Source organism: Rhinichthys klamathensis, unplaced genomic scaffold (genome assembly GCF_029890125.1).
Source record: "Rhinichthys klamathensis goyatoka isolate OS25496 unplaced genomic scaffold, OSU_Roscu_1.1 h1tg000092l_1, whole genome shotgun sequence".
Classification (NCBI taxonomy): Eukaryota; Metazoa; Chordata; class Actinopteri; order Cypriniformes; family Leuciscidae; genus Rhinichthys; species Rhinichthys klamathensis.
The window spans coordinates 569,495-590,399 of NW_026606631.1; the positions used below are offsets into that span (position 1 = coordinate 569,495).

Here is a 20,905-nt window from a genome sequence, read left to right on the forward strand (position 1 = left end):
AGTCTTATTTTTTCTTATGAAAGGTCTTAAATTTTCGATGGCAATTTGGCTTAGACTGTGTGCAGTTATAGGTATGTTCCCAAATGAGTTTTTGTCTTATATTTATATCATTATGTTGTTATCATGCAATATCACATCAGCAAGAGTGCCGTTTTCCCGTGCACAATTACAAATGTGATATTTATTTTGTATAACAGTTAAATTAACAATAAATGAACATTTTGAGTTACATTTTATATACAATATTATCAATATTGTTTGTTTTCCCTTTATTTCGCCGACAAGAATTTCAAAATGAAACCGTAGTCTCCATGCAACAGACAGCGATGATTTTTTGACTGAAATCCGCGTTTTGAACGAATCAATTTAATGATTCAATGAACAATCACTTGCTGCTTTCCCGAATGAATCAGCTGTTTGAACAAATCGGTTGAATGAATGACTCCCTCAACTCACTTAAGACTGACTTGCCACCACCTAATGGCAGTTTCACATTTGAAGGGATAGTTCACCCCAAAATGAAAATTCTGTCAGTAATTACTCACCCTCATGTTGTTCTAACCCCGTAAGACTTTCGTTCATCTTTGAAACACAAATTAAGATATTTTTGATGAAATCTGAGAGCTGGATCACTCCTCCATAGGCTTCTATGGGATTGAAACTTGCCGGCCCAGAAAAGTTATTAAAGACATCGTTAAAATAGTCCAAGTGACTACAGTGGTACAATCTTAAGTTTATCAAGCAACGAGAATACTTTTTGTGCGCAAAAAACAAACAAAAATAACGACTTTATTCAACTATTCATTTCCTTCTCTGTGGGCCTTGAGTGAGTTCACGTAGTGTAACGTACTCGGTTACTAACGTAACCTCAGTTCTCTCTAGAAGAGGGAACGAGTACTGCGTAATATCTTACGCTAGGGGAAAACCTCTTTTCCTCGAGATATTGAAGCCAAAAAATTATCCTTAATTTTGAATTATTGCAAAACGCGTTGCAGCAGCATACAGACATATGCAGGCGGCTCAGCGTGCCTATTGGCTGTCCTGCGGCAACTGCAGCAGCCTATCGAGAGCGGCCCTTTGGTGACGGTCCAATGGGGGCGCTTCGCGCCCATCGTGTCACGCTCGCGCCCAAAGGGGCGTGGTCTAGCCCTATAAAGATAGCTCGATGGGCTGATCTCACTGGTTTTTCATCACCGAAGCGAACCAGCGCGTAGCAGGCACGGCAAGATACGCAGTACTCGTTCCCTCTTCTAGAGAGAACTGAGGTTACGTTAGTAACCGAGTACGTTCTCTTACGAGAGGTTCTCTCGTACTGCGTAATATCTTACGCTAGGGGAACACTATGCAAAACTCCGTGCATGTAGGGATCCAACACCAAAGTCCCAAGGGACAAGTGCCCGGGGCGCATATAGTGCATAATCACCATGAACTCACAGAGAGTCCGAGAAGAGAGGCTAGCAGCATCATTCTCAAATAATTTAGCCACAAGAAAGGCTATTCATTATAATAGTGTCACACACAGTCAGGGTGAAGAGAAAAACTTCGGCCTGTACTGAGTGATAGTACAGGCATTATTTTCCCTTGGGAAAAAACTCACAGCCCGTTGAGCGGTGCTCAAGCGAGTGCAGTACTCTGCGCCGAAACGACGGGGCAGGTGGAACTTGACTTTGGCTTGCAATTTGGCTTGTAAGGCGGGAACTTCTAGGTTATAAAACCTTAAAAATGTAGACGGGGAGGCCCAGCCTGCCGCCATACAGATATCTTGTAAAGAGATCCCACTAGACCACGCCCACGATGAGGCCATGCCTCTGGTGGAGTGTGCTCTAACACCTAAAGGGCACTCAAGTCCCTTTGTAGTGTATGCCATTGCTATGGTATCAACTATCCATCTGAATAGGGTCTGTTTCGAAGCGGCTAGGCCCTTAGCGCGACCGCTGAACGAAACGAAACGAAAAGCTGCTCAGTCTGTCTGAAAACAGACGAGCGAGATACGTAGGCCTTTAATGCCCTTACTGGGCAAAGGAGGCCTGTGCTTTCCTCCTCATTATGAACCGGTAGGGCAGACAGAGAGATTACCTGGGCCCTAAACGGTGTGTTGAGGGATTTAGGCACGTATCCGTGTCTTGGTTTGAGTATGACTTTTGAGTCGTTAGGCCCAAATTCCAGACACGTTGCGCTTATTGAGAGCGCTTGCAGATCCCCTATGCGTTTTACTGACGCAAGAGCCATGAGAAACACTGTTTTGAAAGACAAGTGTTTCATATCCGATGTCTGGATTGGCTCGAATGGGGCTCCTTTCAGGGCTTCTAGCACCATGGAAAGGTCCCACATGGGGATAGATGGGGGTCTGGGAGGATTCATCCTCTTAGCTCCTTTTAGGAAACGAATGACCAGATAATTTTTCCACAGTGACGGGCCAGACGCAGGTTTTGTAAACGCTGCTATGGCCACCACATAGACTTTGAGCGTGGATGGGGACCTGCCCTTATCCAGTAGCTCTTGAAGGAAGGAAAGTACCTCTGTTACCCCGCTGCTTGTGGGTGGAAAACCTCGGGTTTTGCACCAGTTAACAAACACTGACCACTTAGAGGCATAGAGACGTCTAGTAGACGGTGCTCTGGCCTGCGTGATAGTGTTTAGCACTCCCTCGGGGAGGTTTGCGGGTACCGGTTGATGGCCCATGCGTGCAGGGCCCACCTTTCCGGGTGAGGATGGCAAATTGAGCCCATGGCCTGAGAGAGGAGGTCTTTCCTCGTCGGACTCGGCCATGGGGCAGTGCTCGTCAGCTGCATTAGGACTGTTAACCGTTCCTGGTTCGTCCAGAGCGGAGCTACAAGGAGCACAGAGCATCTGGTTTCCCTGATTCGTTCCAACACTTGAGGCAGGAGCGAAACTGGGGTGAAAAGCATAGAGCGGGCAGCTGGGCCAGACGAGGGCTAGTGCATCCTTGCTCTTTGAGAAGAATTTTGGGCAGTGAGCGTTCTCCTGGGACGCGAATAGGTCTACCTGTGCTCTGCCGAACTTCTCCCACAGCAGGAGGATTGTCTGCGGGTGCAGAGACCATTCCCCAGCTGGTATATTGTTTCTGGACAGTCTGTCTGGCCCCAAATTCAGGAGGCCAGGCACGTGTGCTGCTCTCAGTGAGCGCAGATTGTGCTGAGCCCAGACCAGAATGCGCTCTGTCAGTCTGAAAAGGTTTCGAGACCTGACGCCGCCCTGGCGATTTATCTGGGATACCACCGACATGTTGTCCGAGCGGACTAAGACGTGGTAGCCCTTTATTCGGGGACAGAAGAGCCTCAGCGCGTTGTCGACTGCCAACATTTCCAGACAGTTTATGTGAAGGAGCTTTTCTCGTTCTGACCATAGGCCGAAGAACGGTCTGCCCTCGTGCAGCGCTCCCATCCCGAGGTGGAGGCGTCCGTGGACACCACCTGTACACTCGAGGAAGTCCCCAGGTTTACACCAGACTGGTACCAGTCGGTCGCTCTCCAAGGTTTCAGGGCTGTGACACATTCCTGATTGACCCGAAGCAGACCGGAAGCCCAAGCTCGAGGTGGTACTCGTGCTTTGAGCCAAAACGGCAGCGGGCGCATGTGAAGCAGGCCCAGCTGAAGTACTGAAGATGCTGAGGCCATCAAGCCCAGCATTCTCTGAAACCTCCTGAGCGGGACTAAAGCGCCGCGGCGGAAGAATTTCGTGGAGCGCTGAATGTCTATTATGTGCTCTGGAGTTCAGCTCTGTGCCCAGGAAATTATTTTCTGACTGGGGACCAGCGAGCTTTTCGCCCAATTGACTGTGAGACCCAGTTTCTCGAGGTGTTCGAGTAACACGGTCCTGTGTTCTATGAGCTCTGACTGAGATCGAGCTAGAATCAGCCAATCGTCCAAGTAGTTAAAAACTCGCATGCCCTGAAGTTTCAGGGGTGCGAGCGCCGCGTTCATGCACATCGTTAATGTACGGGGTGCAAGAGACAGGTCGAACGGTAGGACTGTGTATTGATATGCCTGGCCCTCGAAGGCGAATCTCAAAAATCGCCTGTGACGTGACGCTATTTGTATCTGGAAATAAGCGTCCTTCAGATCTATCGACATAACCAGTCCCCTTGGCAAATCTGCGTGAGGATTTTCTTGGTTGTAAGCATTCTGAACTGGCGTTACATAAGCGCTTTGTTCAGTTGTCTTAGATCTAGAATGGGTCTGAGACCCCCGTCTTTTTTCGGTACCAGAAAATATCTGCTGAACAGAGGGAAGCGCGGAGGGGACGTTTGCAAAATATGCTGTATTTTTGTTCATCTGCTGGATGCCACTAGTCTCGCAGAAACGACATACTTCATTATTACTTGTATTTTTAGCAAGCCAATGTATTTTTTGTGCTTTTTGTTCTTCAGGTGGTCAGCATTATTGAGTCTCGCGCAAGAGCTGTGGACCTCATGACTCACAACTATTATGAGCTTCTATATGCTTTTCATATCAATCGTCACAACTATAGGAAAGGTAAAACTGATGGTACAGGGATATTTCAAGGATTCTGCCAGAAATTGGTCATTAAGCTAACAATAAAATGTTTGTGTTTAAGCCGGTACAGTGATGTTTGAGTACGGCATGCGTCTGGGCCGTGAGGTACGAACTCTCCGTGGTCTCCAGAAACAGGTGAACTGTTACCTCGCTGCCCTCAACTGCCTGCGTCTTGTTCATCCGGACTATGCTTGGATTGTGCAGCCCTCTTCTGGAGCAGCGGTAGGCATCTAAAACCTTTTCAATTCTTTGGGTGGAGTAAAATAAATCCTTTTAAATTAAAAAAAAACAAAAGATCAGCACTCGCTTGTCTTCCTTTTTAAATTATTAAAAAATATATATATTTTAAATCATTTATCTGGATCATTCAACTGGAGTTTGAATTGAATGATCCCAGATGTGCTTTGTTGCATAATATTTTCTTTTAATAATTTAACAAGGAAGACAAGCGAGTGCGGATCTTTTGTTTTTTTCATTTAGAAGTATTTATTTCTACGGATCCGCGCACCCAAAAAAATGGTTGAGCGCAGTGATTATGTATTTTCATTTAAAACAAAGAAAAATATATAGTGTGTGTACACATGTAGTTTCGGACACTTTGTATACACACCATTGTATACACTTGTAAACACACAGAGCAAACATTTTAGGCATGCGATAAACATTTTTCTTGTGAATTAAGGATGTAAAAAAAAAAAAAAAAAAGAATACCATCAATACTTTTTAGCAATTAACAGTTACCTAAATCAAATCAATAATTTGTATAACCATCCTGTGCCTTTAAAACAGCACCAATTTTCCTAGATAAATTTGTCCAGTTTTTAAAATGTTCCAGGCATTTAGGAGAGTTGGTACTGTTCCTCGATTTAGACTCAATTACTACTTTTTTTTTCCTCTAGGTAATCCTAGATTAATTCGGTGCAGTCAAGTCCCTGTGTGGTCAGACATCTATTGTAGGGTTCATCTCAATGCATGATAACAGTACAAAAGGAATGTCTGGAAATCTAAATTGACAAATTCTACTGGCATTTATATAAGTAAAAGATATAAATAACCACCTTAAAAATGTGAAAAAAAGTTGTTTTGTGAATCATTTAGACTTTTAGACACTTTTTCACAGTACTGTATGTGTATACATCTATAATATAAAATTGTAAAATGTATTATTATATCATAATGTATTTTAATATATGTTATGCCTTGACTAGTATGAACGACCAGGCGCATCACCAAAAAGGAACTATGATGGTGAATTTGCTGCAAGTCCAGGTAATTCTTCCCAAAAACACCCTCTAACATTATGTGGACTATGCTCTTGTTTCCCCCATTCAAAACCTAAATATGATCATATGAGTTATATTGGTCATTCAAAACTCACGTGTCTTTATTGTATGATTTCTCTTAATGAATCAGTCCAAAAGTCTTTCAATTTATGCCTTGCCTAAACGAAGAGCTGTTACCATTTAATGTGTACTTGACTCTCTATGGATCACATTATGAAATGAGGTTTGAGAGATCTAAATATAAAGAAAAATCTTAAAATCTTAATTTATTACTATTAGCAAAATCTAGTGTTCTATCTTATTTTTTAAAAGCTGCACGTTTTATAGTTGTTTGTCATGTGATCACAGTAAATCAACAGATTGACATTCTTGAGCTGAAAGACTTGGAGAAAGAGTATGTTCTTGCCCGGAGTCGTCTAACGTTAGCTCAACAGGACCCCCCCTCAGCAGCTATCGCAGGTAAGCACACTTATCTAATGTGTATTCCATCTTCATCTTACACACATGATCTTTGTGTGCTGTTTGTTTTATTGTTGTCAAAGTACATCCCATTGAAGTTAGAGCTGCACGATGTATCGAAAAATTATCGTCATCGCGATAATAGTATATGTGATATCCGTATCGCAGAGAGGTGCGATAAATTACTTTATTTAATTTCAGACATCCCAAGTCTCCCGGAAGTTCCGGGAGTCTCCCGCATATTGATAGCGGCTCCCTGATGCCCGCAAATTAGTTAAAATCTCCCGGAATCTAGAGCGAGCGAACAAGAGCGCGCATGCGAGACAGAACACGTATACTGTGCTCCAACCGTGTCGTGTAGCGCGCGCACGGCAGTGAGGGAGAGAGCGAGAGACCTTGCGTGTGTGTGCCTCATGAGACAGAGAACATCCTGATTGGCCTGTACGTCTGAAATATGGCAATATTTTGGCTTCAATAGAGAAGTGTCACAAATGCAGGTACTGTGTAAGGGGCCGTTCACATATCGCGTCTAAAAACGCCTGGAAAGTGCGGCCGCGCCGCTCTCCTTCTTTCCACAAGCACGCATCTGTTGTTGCTATGCAACCATGAACTGCGCTGAGGGCTTTCCATGATGACGAGGAAGTATCAGCAAAGGATTCATTGATTTCTAGCCCTTGTATGTAGCTTTACTTCTAGATATATTTTTGGAGATGAGAAATAAAAACCCGCCCTGTACAGCTATGATCAGCTGTTTGGGCCGAGCTTTCGATGTTGTTACGGAAAGGCCGAAGCTGATTGTTGGTTTTTGTCTCATGACCTGCGGTGAGCTTGCGGCATTCTGAAAAGTTGATGTTCTCATCTCATTGCGGCATAGGCGGGCATGGAAAAATGTGCTTCCATTTTGAGCGTGCTTGCCGCGCGCCTGCATTTGAAATAACGAATTTGCATCCGCAAAAAACGCGATATGTGAACATAAGTGACGGTGTCAATAAGTCGTGCGGAAAAATTGTGGCCACGTCGAGAGGAAACTAATCTTCAGTCATCTCAACTGAAACGCACCCTCAGGGCTATGAAGACTTCAAAAAGTGTAAGCCCACATCTACCAAAACTGCTAACGAAATGCCACATAACAATAACAGAGTCTCAAAGACAACCATTAATCAAAGTTTTGCAAGTGTAACTCCTTCTGAAAAAAAACTGAGATATTCTTCTGAAGATTAGAAGAATATATTTTAGCCTACCTGTTTATTTTAGTCTGATCATTACATATAAATGATTTTTTTTTTTAAAAGCTTAATAAAAATAGCATTTCTCTAGTGTAAGGTATCTGGGGTAAATCCATGACTCCGTCCTGAACACAAATAAAGCACATTCTTCCTAAAACCCAAAGTTTTAGGATTAATGAAAATTACTGGACTTTGGTGCCAACAAGTCTGCTCCTGACACTTTTACGACCCTGCGACACTCGCCAGAGACTAACCCTACATTCTCCCACTCACGTAGTCCAAGCTTCAAAGGAATTCCAGACAAACCCCCCCCCCCCTGTTGGGTGCTCAATGCACGCAGATACAAACACACACACATAAATGAACTTTTACTACTCTCCTCATTTAAAGACATTTACTGAGGTATATTTGATATGTTGTTATGTTTGTCGATTGCCCAGGTCCTATGAAGGGATCTATGAGTGTGTGTTAGTTTAAAACAAACTACAAGGGCAGTTAATATGCTTTTAATGTAACTTTGCAATATAACTCTCCTTAAATGTCTTTCTTCCTATGTTCAGAATCCTTGTGATCTGACAAGGTCATTTATGTAATTGAACAAGCCATAAAATGTATTTTACTATGTTTTACCATCTTTGGAATGATTCTGAACAAATTCTGACTGATCGTAAAACCTGTGAATGCGGCCATAATTTAGCTTTGACAAGACAAAGAGAATTTTGCCGCCAAGAGTTTCGTTGAATGTCATTGGCCAGTTCGCACCTCAGAGGTGTGGACTCCAGTTCCTTTAAAGAGAACTGGACTCGCTCTTCCTGGGCCCTGTCTTCCCTCTCTGGCTGGTACCCTGGACTGCTCTTTCTCCAACATGTGACGCGCGCTTGACTCTCTCGCTCGCTCGTACTCTGGACTCTCCCTTCCTTCATCATGTGACTCCTTGGTCCATCGGGACCTCGTGTTCATGCGATGACCCATCTTTCCTTTGTTTGTCTAGTTCAGTTTTATTTTCCTTTTTGTATTCTCCTTTGTTCTTTCTCACCGGCGAGTGAAATGAACTTAGTTTGAATCATTTCTTTGGCAACACCTTCAACGGACGATTTGAACATCCCGCCACACGGGCGCGCCGGAAAGGACCTCTGACCGGGTCCGGAACACACGCACACACACACGAGAGAACATGATCAGCAAGTATTCGTTTCTTACCGAGATCTAAATTAGTGATCGACCGATATATCGGCCAGCCGATATATCGGGCCGATATTTGCGGTTTTTACGTGTATCGGAATCGGCCGATACGCGGCTGCTGCGTTCGCCGATAGTTTTTTCCCGGCATTATTTATAGACAGGCGTCCACAGGCAGCTCTGTGCTGCTGGAGACGCTGCAGTGCAGTTCACGTGCAGACCCTGCACTGTCCCTCCCCCACTAGCAGAGTGCAACCTGCGCTTCAAGATAACGGTAACTTTTAAACTTTCAAAGCATCTTTTAACTGTTTGACTGCTGAAATATTGTCAAACACTTTGAAAATGGAAACACGTTGCTCTATAACTGTTATGTGGTTGCAACTATATAGCTAAGCAAGTTTGTGGGTCCAAATGGAAAACGCGAATGACTCGTCTATAAAACTGCTTGCTTGCCATTGTATTTAGGGAGCTGCAAATAGCTGTAGGCTATCCGTTCAGTATGCATTAGGGCTGTCAATGAATATTCTAAATACGAATATATATTCGAATAGTTTTAAAAAACTGAATTTTGAGGTGAAAATTAATATTCGAATGTGGAAAAACACGCCTGCGGTAGCAGACTAACGTTACCACAGCACAGCTCGCTCGGAGCGCTCAGTGTCGGTTCTATGTACTGTGAAACTTCAATTAATGTATTTGTTTCAATCACTGAATGAAGCCTGCTATATACCTTAAATTGCTTGCACAAAACTCTTGATCAGCACTCAACATTTGTTTGTTGTTGTTCATTTAAACCGGTTTGCGCGGAGAGCGTGAGGGTGAGTGCGAGAGAGAGAGAGACAGAGTGCGCCTGCGAGTCCGGGCGAGCCAGAGTGAGCTCTGCGGTCTTGGCCATTAGTTGATTTACTTTTTTTTTTTTTTTTGTAATACGTTGTCAAATATGTTTAAACTCAAATAAGCTACTTAATACTAGTAGTTATGTCTCTTTGTATTAATTTGTCCTGTTATTGACGTAATGCGCGTCATTGACCAAATGCACGACGATGTGTTCAAATATGTTTTTTAGAGGGAATATACAAACGCCATTTGAGCAATTTTGACAGCCCTAGTATGCGTACGGTAGCTGTTACGAACATTGGTCATAGGATTAAGTAATACCAACGTTGTTCCGTGCTTTTTGTGGGAGATTTATTCAGCGACCACCTGGCTGAGGTTTGGACGCGTGTGGTGTGTGTCTCCCTCGCCATCGCAGTGATATTAGAGACTAGACATGCTCATTTTATTTTATGTAGAAAAATTTAAACCATGGCAGTAAATAGTTCGTTACTTTTAAAGTGAAGTACAGTGTGCACTGTGCACTTTATTATGCTGGTTGCTACTGTGTGCAATAGTGTAATTATTTTATTTATGCTTAAATATTTATTTTCAGCAGTGAACTTTTTTTTGTTCTACCTCATGTTTTTAATATTTGTTAAATATTGTTTATCTACTTGTTCTTGTTCTACCTCACATGTTTTTACTATTTGTTAAATATTGATTTTTTTACGTTAAATAAATGTTACTTTAATTAAATTGAGACCTGTAACATTTGTTAACATCATGTCATTTTTATGATGTTAATTGAGGGAACAAAATGTATCGGCTCCAAATATCGGCTCAAGAAAATCGGCAGGCCGTATCAGTCATCGGCTAAGGCTGATGGGAAAAAAATCGGTATCGGTATCGGCACTAAAAAATCCATATCGGTCGATCCCTAATCTAAATACTGCTAAGATTGCCTGCCCTAATTAGGGTACGATTTGACTCTAGTTGTCTCTATTAACGGTTCTGTGTCTGATGAATTTTGCCAAACTCACCAGCTCTCTCTCTCTCTCTCTCTCTTTCTATATGCATTCTCCTTCCTCGATGTTTTATTGTGTTTGTAAATACATTTATTCCTTGTAACGTTTATTAACCGTATACGTAATCACCTTTATTAAATACATATATTCATTGATTGATTCTGCCTGTGCTCATACTTCAAATCACTTAAATGTTTCGATCAGCTACAAGCTTTGAAATGGTATAATACTTTAAATAGTATTGTGACAAAACAGGAGAGCTATCTTTTACGGCCGTAAAGATCGTCTCTTCCTGCGAGTCTCTTAAAGGTAATTTCTCTGTGGAAATTGATGAAGATCCATGACCAGTTTGCTGGACAAACAGATTATTCGATACTAATTAATTCCATTGAGGAGTATCCTAAGAATCTATATATTCTAGACAATTTGCATATGAATATTGAATTATAATTCGTTATGATTTGATTATTGATAAATAAAATTGATCTATCTTGCCGATCTGTATGAATAATTGATTATACATCCATTGTATTCAGTCGTTCATAACAGATTGGCAACGTAACCCCCTTTGCCGGGTGATTTTTAACATGTATTGTTATCTGGGTCAAACCCGTATCAATAGTTATTAATTTGTAATTACTAAATATTGAATACATATTCCCCAATGGCCCAAATACTTTACACTAGGGAAATTTTATATCGCAAGAAATATCGTTATCGCGATACTCAACAACATCGCATATCGCATATTTTCCCAGTATCGTGCAGCCCTAATTGAAGTCTTTTTCAACATATTAATACATATAGATTGTCATTTCAGAAATATTTATTAAAGGCAATATTATTGAATAGATGTCAAACGTACATTGTCATTTGTACAGTTTAGTTTTTCTGACACATTTCATGAAACAATTAAATATTAACTAACTATAAACACAATCTCAAAACTACATCCAGGCTCTACTTTGTGACCATTTCAGTCGCAATTGCTTTTCCAGAATGAAGCGTGACTGTTCATTTGCATACGAGCAGCTCGTGATCTCGATGCGCAGTACATGCTGCTCCTCACAAACTCCATCTCTGTCCGCAAGCGCCGAGTTTGGTGAAAGCAAAGAAATTAGACAGCCATAAATATTATTGTAATTTTGTTTTAAAATAAAATGTTTTATTATTATTTTTGGCATAATGAATAAGTGGAAATGTGGCCTGAGACAATTGAAGTGGAGAAAGATTTTCTTAAACTCAGTTGTAAAAAAAAAAAAGGTTATTTCTTCCAAAGCAGACAATACTGCTAAATACTGTTCAAATGAAGATCCGTTATGAATATGCCCTCATTTGTGAATTTTTCACAGAGTATGCTTTTTCAATTTTTATGTGCCATTGGGTTGTTTCACTATAGGGTATGGAAACTGAACATTTTTCCCAAGAGTGTCAACTAGAGTATTTTGAAAGGTTAATTTAATGCTGGTGTTATTTCTCTTACAGGAGGTGCGTCTTCACAAGAGATGGTTGCTCTGCTTGTCCAAACAGGTCTTTTTGACACATCCCTGACGCTGTGTCAGACCTTTAACTTATCCCTTACACCTGTCTTTGAGGGACTGACATTCAAGTACGTTATGATCTATCCAGTGTCTGGCCATTTTAAATCAATTTCCTCAGATTTCTGAAGTGCAGATTTTTCTCTCTGTGTAGGTGTATCAAACTGCAATATAAAGGTGATCAGGACCAGACAGAGGTGTGGAACTGGCTTGCAGCCAATCAGCTGCCAACTATCATTACTACTAAAGAGTCCAGGTTTGTCAACATACTCTGACCTTAATCATTACGATGAACTCCGCTGCATGTCTTCCTGAACTGAATTTCTCTCCACACAGCGCAACAGATGAAGCTTGGCGGCTTTTAGCTCATTATTTGGAGAAGTATCCCTCACAGAATGCTCAATATCACCGCTGTGTCATCAACAAGCTGCTGTCACATGGGGTGCCAGTGCCTGATTGGCTGATCAATGCCTACAAGGTGGTTGTTGTTGTTTTTTCAGCATTACATCCAACGGAGAAAAGCCATTACCGTTGTTTAATTCTCTGTCTTTGTCTTTTTATTTCAAGGGGGTTAATTTTCCCTCATCTTTTGAAAGAAGAGTTAATTGTACTATATAAACATTCTATAACTTTTAGAACTCAAAACTTACTTGTTGATCTTAAAACAAGCTTTTATTGAAACCAAGCTGCCAAACCGGCTCGGTTTGGACTTCCTGGTTTCTATTATTGCAATAGGCCTTTATCACAGTCCGCATGTCGTACATCCTGCTCCGATTATTAGCGTAAAGGAACTTCCACCTGCATTATTGTCAATATTTAATACTGTTTATTTAGACTTACTTTACGATGATCAAACCAGTTACAGTCTATGGGCTGGACATATTCCTTTATTTCAATTTGATCTAATTATTGATGATTGCATCATAAAGTAAGTGCATGAAAATATTTTAACCTTAATATTGTTTAATATAAGTTTTAGACTAAAATAGACTTTAGTTGTAATTAATGTCCCCGTGAACTGGAAGTTGCAACCGACTTTACTTCAGTGTTGTGACGTATTTCTTCCATGTGAAACAGAATATTGAATAGAGGGGTAGGGTTTTATTTTAGCACACCTCCTCTCCATCCCTCATTGAAGAGATTGAAGAGGAGTTGTTAAGGATATTCAATCCAAGCCGTCAAACTGACGTCATCAGAGAAGGAACACCAATCCAGAGCTGAAGCAAATTCTCAGATTTTGATTAAAGATTACCACGACAATCAAATATTTTTTCTGTGTATTAACTTGCACGGATAAATTGTTCACCAGAAGACTAGTAATGTGCGCTAACAAAGTAAATAGGGTCAATTTTAATTTCATGACAACTTGTCGACAACAATTTATCTAATTCTAATGCTCTTTAATGTGATGTTTGTATTGTATTCTTGCACTTCTGCAATAAAATAAGGTAATCAGACTCATGAAGTATTGTGCATACACATACAGTATGGCTTGCACACTCCTCTTTAAACCACACAATATGTGTCAGAATATTGACACCTTTTTTCTTTGTTTCACAATACCAATTAATGATTGTAAACTGAGGTTGGTGTCTTTAGAAGTATCTGTGCTGAATTTTACATCAATAAATCACAAGTCACCTTTATTTACACAACGGTCCCGTGCGTTGGGCACAGCTGCAGCAGAAGAGTTTTCACTCTCCTGTTTGAAGCTTCCGCTTTTCGAACGCAGTAGTGTGACAAAGGCATATAGAGATGAATACATAAGCGCAAGGCTGCCTGCACAGACATAGATCAAAGCCTAATTTTTCATCATCGCCTCTTTGACCCGCCCACTGGGGCATTCGTTAACGGTGATGTATGGAAAATATATTAAAATAAGTCTTTTTTTAAGGCTGCCTAGTATTATAACAATGTTTCTCTCTTGCCCTAGAGAAATATGTATTAAAATATGTAGGAGCTCTTTTAAACAAAAAATGTTACACAAGATAATCTATAAGATGTGCTACTCTGCTTTCTATAGGTAACCAATCAAGATGTCTAAAATGGAATACATCAACATGTGTAAAACTACTAAAGCCTAAAACTAACCATATCAAAATATTTTGAGAAAACTTATTCAACCATACACGAGACGGATCAGGCATCCAAGAAATGCATTGGTACTCAAAATGGCGATGCTCTAGACATGATGCCTGTCATTTTAAATTGTTTATCCAGAAAACTAAAATCTAGCAAGAAATTTTGTCCTAGCATTAACCTTACCTAAAGTTTTCATAGCCATACCTGCAGCACTTAAATCATTGTCAAGGACACAACCGAGATAATTATCACTAGTTCCGTTTTATATTACACAGTCCCCCTACATTGATAGACATGTTAGGAACCTTGTTCAGTTTACTTTTAAACCCAAATAATATGGATTCTGTTTTACATAAATGCATTGAGTTTATTTTCAGAGAGCCAGTCTTACATACTGTAGCTCCTCACCTAATATCACTTGTATTTTGCCGACATCCTTGTTTGAAACCAGTAAAGCAGAGTCATCAGCATATAAAAACAAATTACAATCACAAACTGCTCCCATATCATTTATGTATAGGAGGAATAAAAGAGGGCCTAAGACACTTCTCTGGGGAACACCATTTTTAATAATTGTTTCCTCGTAGAGAATCCCACCAATTTTTTACCCTTTGAACTCTCCCAGTTAAATAAGAGTTCAACCAGGCAATCACCATACTTGGAAAAACCCATGACACTTAAGTTATCTAACAGTATTGAAGATTCACTGTCAAAAGCTTTTTGGAAATCCAAGAGTACCATTTTACACATTTTATCTCCATCAATCTAGATCAAGACTGCATTGCTTTTTTTAACTTACTTTCTTTACTTTACCTTTTGTAAGTTTACAGATGTAATTTTCACACTATCCCTCTTCTCTCTTTGTGTAACATGTGAAGGATGTTTGTGGTTCTCTTTCAGGAAGTTGATGCTGCAGCGCTGCTGCGTCTCTATCTGAACTATGATCACCTGGAGTGTGCAGCGGAGCTTGTGCTGGAGTATGTGGATGCTTTGCTTGGAAAGGGTCATCAGTATTTTGGAATAGAGGTATGGAGTCCTGCATACTATTACAACTATTCATAATAATAAATTAATTTTATACAGGTTAAAATATATACCCAAAAACATAGTCTGTAGTAGACACTAAGGTTCTTATTTACAAGATTGCAAATAATGGATGTAAATTTGCTTTTGAAATCTTAAAGTGCATTTGCAATTCATGGATGTTTTTACTAACAATAATACAGTTTTGCAAATAGCATTATGTGCAAGTAAGTTGGACATATGTAAAAAAGGTTACTTATTCCTAATGTTAAGCATGCTGCTCACTTTCTAAACACCTGCACTTTCCAATAATTATCAGATTAATTGGCCAATAAATTATATATTTATATATATATATATATATATATATATATATATATATATATATGCGCAATAAACTCAGCATCTGTGTGTTCTGTATTGTGCGCACAGACAGTGTGCCAGAATCGAGTTCTCTTTTGTGCTTGAATGATAATACACAATTATGCCAAAATTCCTGTTTTGTCGAGTGTCCTCATAAGAGCAGTCTTAAATTAGTTGAATAAAGTTAATTGAACGTAAAGAGTTGAGAAAATGAGATGCGTGTGAGATCCGCGTCATGTGCAGCAGCGGCTCGTCTTAAAGTGACAGCAGCCACTGTTTATCATTAAAGTTTATCAAAGAACAAAGGTAACAGATAATTACTCACTGCTCTTGACTTAAGAACATTTGTAGCTTTAATAAGGGTTAACCTATATATAATTTATGCAGTGCAGACTGTTTGATAACTTTATTCAATTTCTGTATATTTCCTACCTGTTAGACATTAAAGGGTTAGTTCACCCAAAAATGAAAATTCTGTCAGTAATTACTCTCCCTCATGTTGTTCCAACCCCGTAAGAATTTCGTTCATCTTCAGAACACAAATTAAGATATTTTTGATTAAATCTGAGAGCTGGAGCTGGAGCTCCATAGGCTTCTTAAGGTATCGAAACTGGCCGGCCCAAAAGTTATTAAAGACATTGTTAAAATAGTCCGAGTGACTACAGTGGCTCAATCTTAAGTTAATCAAGCGACGAGAATACTTTTTGTGCACAAAAAATAAACAAAAATAACTACTTTATTCAACTATTCATTTCCTTCTCTGTGGGCCTCGAGATTTCACGTAGTGAAACTACGCAAAGCTTCTAGGTTGCACGTCACACGCATCACACACATGACCAGCGTCGGTCAATAGTGAGCCTACGCGTGACGTGCAACCTAGAAGCTTTGCGTAGTTTCACTATGTGAAATCTCGAGGCCCACAGAGAAGGAAATGAATAGTTGAATAAAGTAGTTATTTTTGTTTATTTTTTGCGCACAAAAAGTATTCTCGTCGCTTGATAAACTTAAGATTGAGCCACTGTAGTCACTCGGACTATTTTAACAATGTCTTTCATAACTTTTGGGCCGGCCAGTTTCGATCCCTTAAGGAGCCTATGGAGGAGTGATCCAGCTCTCAGATTTAATCAAAAATATCTTAATTTGTGTTCCGAAGATGAACGAAAGTCTTACGGGGTTGGAACAACATGAGGGTGAGTAATTACTCACAGAATTTTCATTTTTGGGTGAACTATCCCTTTAATGGATATCAGTCAAGTGAACTTTATTTGTATAGTGCTTTTTACTATACAGATTGTTTCAAAGCAGCTTTACAGTGATAACAGGAAAAAAACGCAACAAAGTTTGTTTCGGCTGTACAGCTTATCTAGAAGATAATGTCATAGTTAGGGCTGTCGCGATAACCGCAACATTGCAGTACCGCACTACTGACAGGCCAACCACAGAGGAATGCAAGTACCCGCAGCAACCGCGATATTCGCGTGTTTTCTTTTTTCATAAGGCTACACCCTTCTTGTTTTGAACTTCGTACCATGTGTATAGAATGTTAAATAAGTTAATGATAACAAGACTGTTTATCATGGTGATTTGTACAGGGGCTTCATGGATTTGCCCTTAGGCCTAAACAGACAGTGAATGAGATCGACGGAGCGCATGCGATTACCTGCGTCTGTCTTTGAAGTCATGTATATTCGTGAAAAGGTTGCCGTTTCAAAGGAAAGCGAAATGTCGTATCATCCTTTTAATATGTAAGGGTATTTACCATGAATGGCATCAGCGCTGGTCAGCATTACACAGCGCGAGGAAGCCGTGGAGGGAAAAAAGCAGCGAGTCACGCATTGAATCAATGCCATAGGTCTCTCTCTTAAGTGAAGCATTGCTTCAGCGTTGCCTAAAAGCGAAGCATTGCTGGTCAGCTGAGCCTTAACCCTCTGGGGACCAGAGTGTTTTTGGGGCCCTTTGGATGTTTTGACATGCTCTGACATTTGTGCTTTTTTCAGTTGCTTATAAACATATTAATGGCACAGGTGAAATTAAACTCTATTTAGCACAAACAGGTCTACCATAATGTGTGAGCAACATGTATGTACATGTTTGTATTTTTGAGAGAATATTGTTTATGCGTGGTTATTGAAAAAACTAAAAAATAAAGTTTTTGAAATAAGGACACAAAAAACATACTAAATATGAGTCCACAAGACTTTTGACTAATGTACGTTGTTGCCTAGAGTTTTTGCTTCAAAATGATCTGAAAATCATCCTTCCTAATCATTCACATAAAACAATAGATTGTTTTAAATTGTGAAAAACATTTTTTTGTTTGCCAAGGCAATATGCGGATGGGCGGAACGGCCCAACCCCTATCATGAATAATTAAGTGGTTCTCAGACAGTGACCCTGCATAATAATGAGCCTTTCATTCAGGGGTGTCACACAAGAAAGAATGTAAGGACAATATATATATATATATATATATATATATATATATATATATATATATATATATATATATATATATATATATATATATATATTGTCATTGCATTCTTTCTTGTATATATATATATAGCCTACATGTATATATATATATATATATATATTTTGTCATTGCATTCTTTCTTGTATATATATATAACCTACATGTGTATATATATATATATATATATATATATATACACACACACACACACACACACAAACACACACATATATATATATATATATACAAACAATCAAAATATAAATGAAAGCCAAAAGCACATTTTTAGTCATACCTGGAAACAAATCCTGGTCAAATGCTATATGGGCCATTCTACAGAATTGGTTCAAAGTTACAGTTGGAAACATCTTGAAAAGAAAATAGTCTTTTCCCATAAATGTCTTATAAAGTATTATTTTTTAAAGTAGACCAATACAATAAAAATAAACCAGTCGCATTTCAAAGTCGCTCGCGAAATGACCGCCAGGTGGCGCAAAGGGACATTTATCAAAACGTAAGTGGGGCTAATGTCAATTAACAACAGTAAGGATGAAATTCTACAAGTTATGGTAATTTACAAATAAGCCTACAACAAACATTTATTTTTAAACAAATATTTTTAAATATGCAACATGCACGTTTAAACAACAAACAATACAATCTGAACCAGCGCTCCTGTATTGAGACATGCAGCGCGTTTCAGTTACGATCCTGGTTCCAGTGGCCTTAATACATTCACGGCTTTTTAAAATGTCACAAAGCGTTTTGAGATGGTTTTGAATGAAATATTGAAGTTTATAATTAGGGTATTTTGGCACAGAGAGATTTGTCTAGCTCTAAAACTCTGTTACGCCATACAGTTTTTTGGTTATATTTATAAAATAAAATTACCATGCATTTCCATTTTACACTAGGAACAATAGTATCGAACACAACGACGTTGCATCTGTACCAATCGTACGAGGCTACCAATCGTAATTTCAAAAGCAGTTCTGTAAAAAAAGTAATTTTACATATATAGCCTATATATATATATTTTTTTTTATTAGGCCTATTATTATCATTATTATTTTGATTCCCTACAACCTAGAGTTTTTAAAAACATGGTTTTAAGTAAAGTGTGATTTGCCAGGGGGGACGGGGATTTCCTTCTGGTCTAAACATCCCTGCTTCTGCTGAATTATTTGAATCCCCACACCCCTCCCTCCACAGTAATCAATGCTATAGGCTACTTCACCAATAGACCATATCAAATATAAAATAGAGATATGCAACAAGCACGTTTAAACAACGACAAACAATAAAATCAAAACCAGCGTTTCAGTTGTTCATTAGTTCAAGTGGCCTTAATGCATGCACGGCTTTTCAAAATTTTACAAAGCGTGTTGAGATTATTTTGAATGAAATATTGAAGTTTATAATTAAGTGTTTTGGCAGACCACGCCGAGTGGCCCTATGCATTTTTCTAAAGTCGGGTTTTATTCGAACTTTTGCTAACGACAAAAACAGTTTATCTGTCGTCTCTGTCTCCGGGAACTGCGCGTCACAAAAATGAACCGAAGCCACTTCAGCTCAGTCACTATAAGAAATCGGCTCTGTCTAAAGCCTTTAAATGTCTAAATATTCTGGCTAATAAATGTTATCTGATTATGTAATCCATATGAAAACGAGAGGTACAGAGGATGTACTCAAACATGTAGCCTGTAAGCGCTTCCCAATGAGAAAATGACAAGGGTGAAAATCTCGCTCTAATTAAATGTAGCAGGCTAAATCGCCCTGAATTAAAATGTAAAAACAGATCAAATAATGTATTTGTCGAAATGTTGCGATATTGTTTCATTTAAGTTCATAATTATTCAATACATGTTATTTAATTTAGCAGCATTACCACAAAGCACCGTGGTTCGATATTTATTTGAATAAAAAAATAAAAAACTTAATTCACAAATTGCATGCCTGGTTGAAAGGATCCAAAGATCCATGTAGACTTTAATATTGAGTTGAACATTTTGTTCATGAAAACAAATTAACATGCGTTTTTTTCAGATTATATTTAGTTTTGCTTGGAAAAAGCTGGCCCAAACCAGTTTTATTTCATCAATTACTGAAATAATGAAATATTTAGTAATAAACTTTTATGATAGAAATATCACTAGGCTACATGTAACTAAATCATTTAATTCCTTCATTATCAACACTGTCTAGAATAGCGATTTAAGTGTGAATTGCGACTTCTCTTTGTGTTAAGTCAGCCTCAGACTCCGATAGCCTGTGGGGGGTTGGAGGGACAGTTCAGTGCTGTATCGAGCGCGCAGGACAATAGGCATAGGTGTTAATGTTCCTCTTTCATATGGAGAGCGAGGGAGACTAAATAAACTTGTTAAAAAGAGATTCAGCGCGAGAGAGGCAAAGAAAAACGCATGTTTTAATTTAATTATGTTGCTTTGGACAATTTTCGTTTTGTAGGCCTACTGTTTTAATTGTTTAATATAGCTGTCATTTCTTTGGCAATACAAATTTAAAATGTCGCAAGAATAAGATTAGCCTAGTGTTTCTTATTTTGCATCGCAAAAGAAATAAACTCTAAACCCGATGCAACCCTGTTTTTTTTTTTTTTTTCACTCTTATTTTTATTGTTTTAGGCAGGTCAAAGACAAAGCATAGTGATCTCAATTTTGAGTATGGTTACATAATGCAAAAATAAAATAAAAATGAACAAATAAACATAAGACAGCAACCAGATGTCATGATATATAAAAAAAAAATATATATATATATATAATAAAGAAAAAACTTCAGATTACACAGTTTCTAATGCAAATCTATATGCTATCCATTTGCTCCATTTTTCTTTAAATTCAGCTTCTTTCAGTCTTAGAATAAAGGTCATTCTTTCCATGGTGAATATTTCCTGCACA

The 20,905-nt window shown here is 39.0% G+C and overlaps 1 protein-coding gene across 2 annotated transcripts in view; it reads left to right on the forward strand.

Annotated features, from left to right (window-relative positions):
• The window catches only part of nup160 (nucleoporin 160), a 154,566-nt gene that overhangs the window by 117,139 nt on the left and 16,522 nt on the right, over positions 1 to 20,905 (forward strand). For both annotated transcript variants that reach the window (XM_056252058.1, XM_056252059.1), the window contains exons 26-33: positions 4,391 to 4,496; positions 4,579 to 4,739; positions 5,726 to 5,786; positions 6,149 to 6,259; positions 11,991 to 12,114; positions 12,198 to 12,299; positions 12,380 to 12,521; positions 15,026 to 15,151. In XM_056252058.1, coding sequence (XP_056108033.1) covers positions 4,391 to 4,496; positions 4,579 to 4,739; positions 5,726 to 5,786; positions 6,149 to 6,259; positions 11,991 to 12,114; positions 12,198 to 12,299; positions 12,380 to 12,521; positions 15,026 to 15,151 — 933 coding nt within the window. The remainder of the gene's footprint in view (positions 1 to 4,390; positions 4,497 to 4,578; positions 4,740 to 5,725; positions 5,787 to 6,148; positions 6,260 to 11,990; positions 12,115 to 12,197; positions 12,300 to 12,379; positions 12,522 to 15,025; positions 15,152 to 20,905) is intronic.